Genomic DNA, 12,338 nt, shown 5'->3' on the forward strand with positions numbered 1-12,338 from the left:
CAATGGTGCTGAGCTAGACAACTATCCTTCATTTCATGAAAAATTTAGACTGCTACAAATAGGTGGGGATGGTCCCACCTTTAGCTGTGTCCACAGAGTGTGAATGCTGGGTGAGGGACATGCTGGCCCAGGCCTGAGGGACACTATCCCTCTAAGCCTTGAGAATCAGGATTTATCCCAGTTCCGTCCTGCTGGCTGCCATCCACATAACCCACCACGGTGAGGAGAAGACACTGAGACGTCCGCAGTGTACTGGTGCATGCCTGTGAAATGGGAACCCACTCTGCCACCCCCTGCATAGAGCAGAGGACATTCGGGGAACCAGAGCATTTGCGACATTGTCCCAGGGTTTGGTCTGTAGATCTGCCGCTCTCCTGTGCAGGGAACACCTTCTTATCTTGAATCACGCTTAAGCCATGTTAAGGTGCAACACAAGTGCAAGCGTTTATAGGGAATGTGAAGTGAAGGAAGAAAAAAGAAAGTGCTTTAGTTACTTTCAGAGTGCATTACACAGATGTCTTTCTCCCTCACGCACCTGATTTGCTCTTTTCCTCCTGGCAAGGTAGGAGTCAGGGTCCCGTGGCTCCTCGTGGCTCCTTCGTCCTTGTGGAGAACCTTAGCTGCTACAACTAACCTCCCTGTGGCAGCTGTGACTGGCTCTGAGATGATTTAATCTTCCATCTTCACATCTCTTCCCTCCTGCAGGAGTAGCTGCTCCAGCTATTCCCTTGGAATACATGTTTCTTCCTTTGCCTGGGCCTGTAGATGTGCCCTGTTGGGCTAGGAGTTATCCTGCATACAGGAATTATTCCCAAACAACTCTTTTTTTTCACTGACACATAAAATTGTGCCCCCCAATGCTTTCTTGGGTGGCGACAATTTCCTACAGTGAGCAATTTATCTTTCACTTGGATCTTTGATTCTCTATTAGTCTAAACAGTAAAATGCAAAATCTGAGGCAGAGATGAAGGGCAGAGGGGATGGCTAGGAAGGAGGGCATTAGTGATAGGTGAACTACTGCAGAAAGGCAGAGAGCTGCACTAGAATGGGAAGGGGAGAAGCTTCTCCTCATATCATCTGCATCAGCAAATGACCCAGCCAGCATCTAATATCAGCAGTTTAATTGCTAACCCATGGATTCAGCATATGACAATGCAGTACTCCTAAGAAGGCATTTACTCTAAAGTAAAGGGGAAGGAAGCCTTTGGTACAATTGCTTCCAGCAGCAGGGGACCAACAGCCTTGCAGACACCCTGGGCCATCGTTTCCTAGCTGAGTAGATTACAGAGTAGATGGAGTTTGTCTGACGGAAAGTTTACACCTGGGAGAGCTCGGAGTAATGGGATGCTCTGCCTGGAACACATTTTAATATTTTTGATAGCATTCATTTATTTATTTGCTGGTGTCTCAGCAGTGCTTGGAAGCCCCAGTCCTGGGCCTGTGCTATTCAAAAAGAGAACATAAAGGGAATCCCTGCTAGTCACAGAGTTTACAATGCCATTCCAATCAAAACATGAACTTTCAGTGTCTTCCTAATTACTACAACAGCTAAAACCAAGCTTTTCTTCAAAAGGGAGCTTTCAGTAAATTTTCCAAAATGGAATTATAGTGAGAGACACTTGATTTTCTCAGCTCCTGAGAAAATGTTACCACAGTTCTACACCTCACCCTTTTCACGCCAAATTTTTCTATTCCACAATTTTCTCATGGCACTTTTCATCTCCTCATTTCTCAGCGTGTAGATGAGTGGGTTCAGCATGGGCGTGATGACGGTGTAAAACACAGCTACCTTCTTGTCCTCCGAGAGACTGCTGGATGGGCGTATGTAGATGAATGTGCATGGCCCAAAGAAGAGAATCACCACAGTAATGTGGGACCCACAGGTGGAGAGGGCTTTCTTCCGCCCTTCGGACGTTCGCCTTTTCAAGGAAAACAAAATGACAATGTAGGACGTGACCAGGATGAAGAAAGTGACCACAGAAATCATTCCAGTATTGGCAACGTCAATGACGCCCACAACATAGGTGTCGGTACAGGCCAGTTGTAGTAGGGGATGGACATCACAACAGTAGTGGTCAATTTTGTTGGGACCACAAAAAGGGAGGCTAACAGTTATGAGGGTCTGCACCAGGGAGTGCACAAAGCCCCCCACCCATGAACCCATCACCATCCAGCCACACACACGCCTGGTCATGAGGGTGGTGTAGTGCAGGGGTCTGCATATGGCAAAGTAGCGATCATAGGCCATTGCTGTGAGGATGAAGACCTCAGCACCGCCAGAGATATGTCCCATGAATAGCTGTGCCATGCAACCCCCAAAGGAAATGGTTTTCTTCTCAACAAGGAAGTCAGCAATCATTTTGGGAGCTGTGGCAGACGAGAAGCAAAGATCTGCAATGGACAGGTGGCAGAGAAAGAAATACATGGGGGAGTTCAGACTCTGACTGCTAACTACAGTGACAACGATGAGCAGATTTCCTGCCACGATAACAATATAGAAGAACAAAAACACCACAAAACCTATTTTCTCACCCCTTGGTTCTTTGAAAGGCCCAGAAGAATGAATTCCTTCACACTGCTTACATTCTCCATGTTGGTCAGTCGGGTGCCAATATGCAATATACAGCTTATACATCTGGGAAAACAAAGACAGACACATGATTCATCACCATTTTTTCATTATTAATGATGAGTTCTATATCAGAAGTGGATGCAAACCAAGAAAGATATAGCATTAGTATTAAGCTTTTGAAGTGTTTAGTTTCTGTCATGTATTTTTTCACAGCTATTTAGTTCTCCACAGTACAAAGCTTCTGCCCTGGCTTTGGTGGCACGGAGATAGGTGCACTCTGTGATATGTTCCTTAATCCTGGTGCTCCAGGATTTTGAAAGACTGGCTCCATGGCTGATAGCCTTCCATGCACTAAGGACAAGGCCAGAGTGTTCACCTTGGGCACTACAAGGCAGATAATGCAGCATGTTTGCCCTCAGGGGAGACAAAGTCCCTGACAGCAATCTTTGTAAAATGGGTGTCTTTAAGAATACCTGGAAATATTGCTCAGAATGATGATTTGCTTTATAAGTACACATGATCTTTGAATTCTTGTTTAGAAGGGAAATGTACCCACAGGCAGAGAAAAGAACTCTCTTGTGTATATACATTTTGAAACGTAAATATGAAATGTCACAGGCTGAAAAATGAGTTCTGGGAAGGTTATCTATCATGGAGGGGAAAAAAATTGCACATATGACTTAATGTAGTATTTCACATTGTTCTAAATCTCGGCATTGTTTCTATCAGAGGAAGGAAGAATGAAAGACTCTTGTGAGATCTTCTGTCCCAGCACTGTACTGATTTTACCCAGTATGATTTTTGATACACTCTGCGTGATCCTTTCAAGGGTTAACTTAGCTTAATGAAGCTAATCTAACTAAACTCCTTCAACAGCCAGTATAAGTCTGATTCATAGGCTGATTCAGAATGACTAAATTAGGGTCCTTTGCAGAACCCTTTTTTCCTCCATTCACTATGAGGAGCTTAAGCAAATTAGCACCACCTGGTTAGAATGACCTTTACAGAATAATCCCTTTTGGTGCCTGAAAGTAGCGCAGAGCTTTTTGTAATGCCATCCACCTTTTTCAGGTTATGGCTGAGCTCCTTGTCCCTAGGCATTTCTACATCCATACAGTTTCTCATTCGAGACAAGGTCACATTCCAGCATAAACATGGGACTTCTTTGGTTCACCCTGCATTCCAGCTACAACCCATAGAGCATTACGTGTCACTAATAAATGAGTAGCCTACACCTTTAGAAAGAGTGTAACGTTTCTAGCTTGCCTTTATGCACCCAGACCACCAGAGTTCCTTTGGTCAAAGAAGTCTGGGAACCACCAGATGAAACTCTTCACAGAGAGTTTAAGGTCAGCCAAAAGCAGGCACTCTTTTAATAAAAATATCCACTGTGTGGGCTTCCTTCTAGCATCAAAACATTCCCCGTCAGCTGGTGTTAAAATGCACCATTTTAAGTCCTGCAGAATTACATCACAACCAGGTCTTCTCATTTGTATTCGTGATCTGTGAGCAAATCTGTGGAATGATTCAGTTAAGCCAAGTTATCTACCAACTACTTCAATCTGCAGCATAATCAGAAACTCTCGTGCAGGCACAAAGTGATCAAGCATCCACAGGAAACACTGAAACTGAGAAAACCCGAGATTACTTTCAAACCCACAAAGTGAAGCCGAGAGAGGAAGTGGGCAAAGTTAGGGACTTTTCCTATGCTTACAGTTGTATTTACACTAGATGAAAGTTTTTCAAGCAGAAGGGTAAAATCTACATGGATGGTTCCCCTTCAGATATTTCTACAAGGAAAAGGATCAGTAAGAACAACGGGAGGTCATTTTCTTCCTCGTCTTACCAAGTTGTGATCCTTTCTACCCCTCTTCCTTCTACTGAGCAACGACGTAGACTTCTCAACAAAATAAGTGACAGGGATGAAATGAGCACACCTTTATGGCTGTGCAGTACCCAGACGGAAAGAAATAGATGGGCTCCATCCAAGCCAGAGCATGACTGGAAGCATACCACAGCAATCGCAGGGCCATATTTAGGCAGTCAGAAAGGAGTGACCAAGAGAGAAATGGTCAGGGGAAACTATATGCCTGAATACCAGCAGATGGCAAACTCCTGAGCTAAAAACAAGGTGTGCATCTACAAAAGGACCGATTCACAATTCAGACAGCTCGACTATGTATCTTGCTTGAAAAGGTCCTTTCCATCACCAACCAAACTACATTTAACAAACTACCCATCTGTCTGATCTCATCTCATCGCCTTAAGTCATGTAGGCACCTGTACCTAAGCTAGGCATATTACACCTGACCAGTCTACTTGTAGATGTGATGAATCATGTGCTGCAGGTACCCGTTTCTTACTGCTGACTCCAAGAGGATTACTAGAATGACTAATTCAGTAGAGGATTGCCACCAGTTATGGCTTATCTCTTCAAGTGCCTTTGCAGGGGTAGACCTGAGCTATATGACATAATGCAATCAGCTGCAAAATAAAATGAATCTCATGTGTACTCTTAACATCTCAAAAAGGGTGAGAAATTGCACCATCTCCTTACTGCATGCATTCTTCCCTAAAATCTCAGGTGGTTATGGGAAACAAAAGAATAATTTCGAACCAATCGAATCTGCGGCTGTGGAACTAGCTCTGTATATGATTCTAGCCAAAGATAACTAGAGACAGTTGATAACTTCAGTGGAAGTTCCTTTCTGTATTTTCACTTTTGTGCAAGAAGAAAGGAAAAGGAAGAGGAAAGCAAAGCAAAGCAAAGCAAAACAAAACAAAGGAAAGCGAGAAGGCAGAGAAGCTGCAAAACTTACCTCGCCTGTGTTTAGAGATCTAATTTTTTGTGTAAGGGCTGTACAACCTTATCTCCTCAACTTCTGTCTCCCCTGGTATGAATGTGTTAGAGCACAGCGCCTTTAAAGAACATAGAATGGCTTCTGGAAAGCTTCCAAAACTTGCTTAGGAGGTGGCTGTTAGTGTATAATTCAACCCCATCTAATTTATTACTTGCTTTCATGTGTCACAAGTGTATCTTGATGTTTCCTGCCTATGCAAGAAGTGGTTTAATAGGCTGTGTGGATGATGTGACCTGGGTGTGTTGAATGACGCTTTCATATCCCAGCAGCTGCACAAAGGGCTGAGAAGAAAACCGTTTAAGTACCAATCTTTAACCCTCTCGCAGGAAATCTTCCACCTGAAGGGCTCTTGGGGCTGGAGGAGGGAGGGGTGGAGGCTTAGTGAAGGGAAGGCGTGAAAGAAAGGGGCAAAGGAGGAGAATGAGTTCTGTCTTGACTGAAAAGTTTAAGTAAATATATTTTAAAGAAACAGTTGTCAGTCAATGCTTTTCTAATGATATCACAAAGGCATTTCAGGGTTTCTCCATAAGAAATAACAGTCAAAGGAGTAGCTGAATATTAAACTGGACAAGCATATGCATGGAACTATCCAGTTAATGCTTCTCGGAGTTCTTCCTTACTCCAAGCTGATAGTTGTATGGATTTCCCATGTGTAAAGGGCCATTAGGTCCACTGCTCTGGCTTCCTAGCATTGTGAATGCTAAAACAGTCCATTTGTAATCTAGATATTTTTTCTCCTTTTTTAACTTCTGTGTATTCCAAAAAACATGTAAAAGAGAAATCCTCATTAAAGGAAAAAAAAAAAGAAACCTCAAGCTGTAGGAAGAGTCACCATCCTCCAGGGATGGTAAAGAATTCCTATCACAGGAGTCTTTTAAGGGCAGCTTGGGCTCATTTCTCTCAGGAGTGGTTACGATTAAGTTTTGATAGGGACAGAAGATGTCCTGGGTGACCTCTTGATGACCCTCCAAGTCCTATCTCACCAGAAATTTCATCACTGGAAATCCAGTGAATAAAGCCTCTGTGCAAGAATTTGCATGTTTTAACAGAGGTCAATGAATTACCAAGTCAGTCAAAAAAATCCTTCATTTACGCATTGGGAAACAGAGGGAGGAAGTCACCTATTTAATGCCAATGGAAGTCAGCGAATTTAACCCTGACTTAGTCACTCTAGGCTCTTCTGCAGAAAAAAATGAATGTCTCTGGAGGCAGATGCATCTGATCTACCTCAGAACTGATTTTAGGATGCGATTAGGTGTGAAATAGACATCTAGCTTTTAAACAAAATAACTTAGGGCGGACAAATCTCACTGTCACGATGGGCCCCATCTTTCTTAACCTGAGCAGCTGCAGTCAAAGGTGAACCTATGAAATGAAACCAACGAAGGAGGACAGCAGAGAGGTCTCATGGTTTCTAGTGAAATCTCTGCTAAAGCAATATTGTAATCAACCATTAAAGGGCTTCTCCAAACCTTGTTAACTGGCATGAAATGGCTTCAGGAATACTGCTACTCTGTAGAATTAAAACAAACAAAAAAGAAAAGTTTTGACCCCTGTTAGTTCTTTGAATGTTCTGGTGCAGACATTTTCCCTTCTTCTTCTGCCTTCAACTTAATTCCAAAAAAATCAGATTTAGATCCATTCCTTTTAAATCCAGCCCTTCATTTGCTCACAAACTGTTTTAGTGTTAATTAGATCCACGCACCAGCCAACCCAGAAAGAGAGTAATGGAGAAACAAAGGAGGGAAGGATTGAGGGCAGGAGCCAAAAATAAAAAATAAAAAATAGAAAGTCTGGAGAGCTGGATGGAGAGGCAGAGAAATGCCCTTTCAGCCCTGCAGCAACAGGCAAGTGCCAGTGCCAGGAAGAGAGGTGACCCTCCCAGCAGCTACTGGGAAGACAGTGAGATAAGGTGCTGTGGCTGGGAGCTGAAAGCTTTCTCAGAAGCACTAGGGTGAGAGGACTTGCACGGCACTGCGTAGGGGGAGCGAGGCACCCCCAGTGTGGGGCGAGACGGTGGTGGGGAAGAGATTTGGCACAGGGACAGGAGGGTGGCTGATGGCTCAGCAGGAGCTGTGTGCTGCAGCCACATAGGGAAGGGAAAAGCTCCTTACAAGCACCTTTCTCTCCACTGCCTGTACAGGCAGCCTAGGGCAACTAACTCATCTGGAGATGGCCATCTTGGGCGAAAGCTGGGAGTGATGAGTCCCCCCTCCAGCCCTCTGGGGACAGCGATGGAGAGGCTCAGGGTGTAGGTGAGGAATTGGTGCTCTTCTCTACACACACAGAAACACCACGCATCACTCCAGGACCCCTGTGTGTTGACCAGAGCAGCCGTGGCACCAGCTGAACGGTCCCCTAGGTGTTCAGGCCTCAAGGATGTTTCTATACAAGCCCAAAATAGCCAGGATGAAACTCATCCCTGCTGAGAGTGGCCTCCCAGGAGCTGCCAGAATGCCCTGGAGTCCTGCAGGCTTGGCCTCAAGTCAAAGTGAGGGAAGAGACTCCCTGTAAGGTTCAGGGTCCCAAAGACATGCCCAACATCCTGGGTCACTCTTCCTACCCGCGCTCTGCATGCTCTGCTTAGCCATGCTCTGTGCACCATGTCCCCTTCCACAAGGGGGGACCACGTAATGAGAAGAGGCCCTGGCATGGTGTGCAGACAAGGATCGCTCTCACCCAGCTCCCTGGTCCCCAGCACAGCCCTGCTCGCAAGGGGCACATCGCCAGCTGAGCTGCTCCCACTGCAGTGGAGATGCCCTGGCTCCGCTGGGGTCTGAGCACTGCTGCCCACCTCCCCTCAGTCCCCTCTGCAGGCTGCCCCACCCTCCCACACCTCCTCGCCAGCAGGGATTTATACAGCAGTCTCTGCAGCAGTGTCTCTGGGCACTTGGCTTCCTTCTCCGCACGTTGCTTTCTCTGCAAACACTTGTCGGAAGGTGACTTTCCCAGAGCCATGGAGCCGGTGGTGACAGTTGCTCCTGAAGAGGAAGTAAATGACCGGGTTGGTGCTGCTGTCCCAGAGAGATGAGCCAGGGACCATCAAAAAATGGGAATTTACCAATGTTTGGCATGCAACAGCACAAGGGCTTCATCCACTGATTCTAATCCCATTCCCGGCATGAACATGTTGCCTCAGAGATTACATGTCGTGGAGTACAGAGGGCTGCAAATGAGCTTTTCTCTGCAAGAGATTCTTGTCTCACAGAATCTCATCCATCAGCCTTATGGAGACTGCATCTTTACTGCTCACTTGTCTTTCCTTCCTTCCCTTCCTTCCTTTCCTTTACTCCTTCTTTCTGAGGTGTTTCCTGGGGAAAGACGGAGATCTCGAGAGGCTGCACACACACTGCACGTGCCACAGGCCCTGCTCACCCCCCAGCACAGCAACGCCATGGGAGAAGTGGGAAAGGCACCAAGACAGGAAACAAGGGCAGGCAAAGGAGAGCACCACCTTCCCTGGAAGGGGCTGCTCTGCAGAGCGAGGGGGACATGCCCAGGCTGGGGGAGAGAAGACAAAGACCTCTGAGTGAGGGCTGCACACTTCTGTGGGAGGGAAAGAGGGAACACTTCTTCGCTGCTTCAAATTTGACAAGGACACGGCGTCAGAAAAAGACGTGATCTGGGGGCAGGTTCAAAACACAGCTCTGGGGACTTTCTCATACAGCTGGTCACTGCCCGTGGAAATCACAGCCGTGGGGTGCTGAGGGTGCCGGATGTGTGCGAGAGGCCCAGACCCTGCCTGCCGAGCTCAAGGGAAAAAGACCTCGGGACATCTTCTTCACAGGGGTGTGTGTGCAGCCAAGGAGGTGCCGGGGGTGCAGAGCCTGGCAGACCACAAGAGATGGCCTGCAAACTGACCCCCAGCCGTGCTGCTGCGGCCAGGCCTGCCTGCAGTGAGCCAGCCAAGCTGCTCACCTGCTCTTTACACCAGCAAAGGGGGGCTGCAGCGGAGAACCCCGGGCTGGGGCAGCAGGGTGGGCACAGGGAGCAGCTCTCGCAGCAGACGCTGCTGCCTATGCCCGAGGGAGGTGACCGCTGACCAAATGCTGACCCAGCTGCATTTCTGCTTCCTGCTGGCAGGGTTCCCCTCCAGTTCTTGCTCAGCCTTGCACTTCAGCACAGGCACAGCAGGAAGAGGCAATCCCCCTCTGGTGGTGCACCACCACCACCACCACCACCACCACGTGTTGGCATTGCCGCTTTCACCCTGCCTGAAAACTTGCTTCCCCGAGTTGGCCAAAGCTCCACCAGAGCCTTCCTGTGAACGTGGCTCACTTCTCCTGAGCGAGAGAGCCCCAAGAAGACCACAAGGGCTTGCTTGCTGGCAGAAGAAAGCCAAAGTTTATTGGGCGAGGACCAGGACCGTGGCGGAGGTTGCAAAGGGGAATACAGACAGTGCTTGGGGACCAAGTCCAGCAGAGCAGCACTATACCAGGCTTGTGGCCCTGTCCCCACACCCAGCTTTGGTCACCTCCCTGGCGGCAAGAGGGCCACCAGCCATGGCGTGGGGCTCTCCGTCTCCTCCCGGGCTGCCTGTGGAGATCAGCATCTCCACTCCTGCCTTGCCAGCAGGGATCTACACAGTGGTCTCCACAGCAGTGTCGCCGGGGCCTTGGCTGCCCTCCTCACATGTTGCTTTCTCTGCAAACACTCGCCGGAAGGCCACTTTCACAGAGCCCTGCAACCGGCGCTGACGGCATCTCCCGACAAGGAAGTAAATGCCAGGATTGATGCTACTGTTCAGAGACGCCAGCAAGAAAGACAGATTTTCAGGAAATATTTCTTTTGAATAAGCAACACTGAGTATTATTTCTACACTGTAAGGAAACCCAAAGGCAAAGAAGAAGAGGATGTTGAGCAAGATCGCAACAAACAGTCTCCCAGGGTGACGCCTCTGTGAGCCATATCGAAGTTTGATGAGCAGGATCAGGTTGGAAAGGAACGGGAAGAAAGAGAAAATGAAGAAATTCACAATGCCTAGTTGTAGAAATATATGTCAACAGTTCATGTTAAAGGGGGAATAACAACCCAGAAAAAACAAGCAAACAAAAAGTCAGGAAAGAAACCAGATCACCCCACACACAATTCCAGACAAGCACTTTGGGCGACGTCATCGGTGCGAGACTGGGAATAAAATAGACAGACACCTCTCCATGCTCATTGCTGCCAGGAGATACATGCTGGTAAAGTACCACAAGAGAAACAGATCCATCAGGAGATATTTGGAAAAGATATAGTTCTATAACCATGTCTAGTGGTAATATAACAAGAAGAAAGAGGAGCAAAGAGAAGTCGGTGATGGCCAGGTTCAGAATGTAGATGGTGAAGGGGCTCTTCTTCATGTGAAAGCCCAGGAACCACACAACCATCCCGTTCCCCACTAGCCCACACAGAGACACTCAAAATTATCACCGCTCTGTAATCTCTTATGCACTGAGATTCTGCAGTCCTCTGAGAGTTTGTGTATCCTGTGGCCGTGTAGCTCAGAGAAAGGGCTGTTGTGTTGGTGTCCACCATGGTGAAGCCCCTGCTGTCAGTGTCGTCTTGTCCCTCTCCCCTCTCCCGCCACCTCCTAGGAGAGACAAGGAAGGAGAGAGGAGATCAGGGGCATCAGCACTCCCAGCACTCGCCTTCCCTCCCCACTCCCCCACACCAAGCCCCAGGCTGGGGCAGGAAGGACCACCTCAATGAGTGATTGGGAAAGGCCTGGAGAGAGTGTTCTGGGGCAGCAGGGAGAGGTGGAGACAGGCTGGAGGTTCGGGGCAAGAGACATCTGGGAGAAAAAGAGAGACAGAGAGTGGTGCGGATGGGGTGGAATCGCTGAAAACAGGGGATGTCAAAAAGGAGGGGTCCTGGAAAATCCCAAGAGCAATGGAGAGCTGCTCCCACAAGATCCACCTAAGTCCACAGCCTCCTCCAGGCGCAGAGAGCCCATGTGTAAACATGTAGAGCTCCCTGAGCTGCTTAGCCATGACCTTGCAAATTGACACCAGCCTCATCTAGCTGTCACCACGGCTCACTTTGGCCTCCATTGAAAAGGGAAAGCTGCTTTTTCCTCTGCTGGAAGCAGGTAGAGCAGCAGGACTGAGTACATGGCAGAGGGGGGCTTGCCGTGAGCACAGCTGGATTCCTGCCTGCTGCAGGATGTCTTGCAGTGTGGGATAGCACTTTTAAACCTTCTGCTGCCTTGCAGGAGAGAGGGAAAAGAAGGGCTTGGTATTAAAGAGCTCCGCCTTTGTCCATTGCCTGTGCTACATGGAAACATCACCTGGTAGATGCCTTGTGTTTTCTGCACATCACTGCTCCAGGGGCAACCAGAGTGACCAGACTTCCCTCAGTTAAGCTCCTTGCGTTGGAGGTAAGCCACTAGAATGGTGTACCTTTACAGTTCCCTCTGCACCAGCAGAGTGACTTTGGAAAGCAGTGATTTCTAAAATGAAGCACCACATGCATTTCCCACGTGCAGTCTTTGTTCTCTTGCCTAGTCAATGATAGGAAGTGCCAGGACCACGCAGACTTTGCCTGAGTGCCAGGCAAAGGTGAGCAGTCCATCTGCTCCAGCAGATTCCTGCAGTGCACTGGTATGCGGGATCTTAGCAAATTGCAGTCAGCTCCTGCAGGAGAGTAACTTGGCCCTGCCTGGGGGAGCTCAGGGGAGCCAGCTGGCAGGCAGCAGCACAGGAACCCCATCGCACTGCCTGCTGCCTGCAGGGACACCGCGATGGATAGCGCCAATCAAAGGGGAATCTGAACAGCCAAGGGAAAAATGTGGTGGACTTTGTGTGAGTAGCAAACATGTACCGAGGCTGCAGGGGAGTTTTGCTAGGGAAGATGGAGGAAGGGATCTGAATGCATGGAGACAGATGCCACTTGCTCCCTGGAGGAGCTTGGGAGGAAGTCTC

General features: G+C 48.1%; 1 protein-coding gene and 1 pseudogene across 1 annotated transcript; both read right to left on the bottom strand.

The window, feature by feature from the left end:
- Positions 1-1,657: 1,657 nt before the first annotated feature.
- On the bottom strand, positions 1,658-4,812 carry LOC136991800 (olfactory receptor 4S2-like). Its single transcript, XM_067295256.1, has 2 exons — positions 4,809-4,812; positions 1,658-2,541 (listed from the first exon to the last, which is right to left on the bottom strand). The coding sequence occupies exons 1-2, from the start codon at positions 4,810-4,812 to the stop codon at positions 1,658-1,660; spliced, it is 888 nt and encodes a 295-aa protein (XP_067151357.1).
- A 4,226-nt stretch (positions 4,813-9,038) lies between these two features.
- LOC136991801 (proto-oncogene Mas-like) lies at positions 9,039-10,817 on the bottom strand (annotated as a pseudogene).
- Positions 10,818-12,338: the final 1,521 nt, after the last annotated feature.

Source organism: Apteryx mantelli, chromosome 4 (assembly GCF_036417845.1).
Source record: "Apteryx mantelli isolate bAptMan1 chromosome 4, bAptMan1.hap1, whole genome shotgun sequence".
In the NCBI taxonomy this organism is placed as follows: domain Eukaryota; kingdom Metazoa; phylum Chordata; class Aves; order Apterygiformes; family Apterygidae; genus Apteryx; species Apteryx mantelli.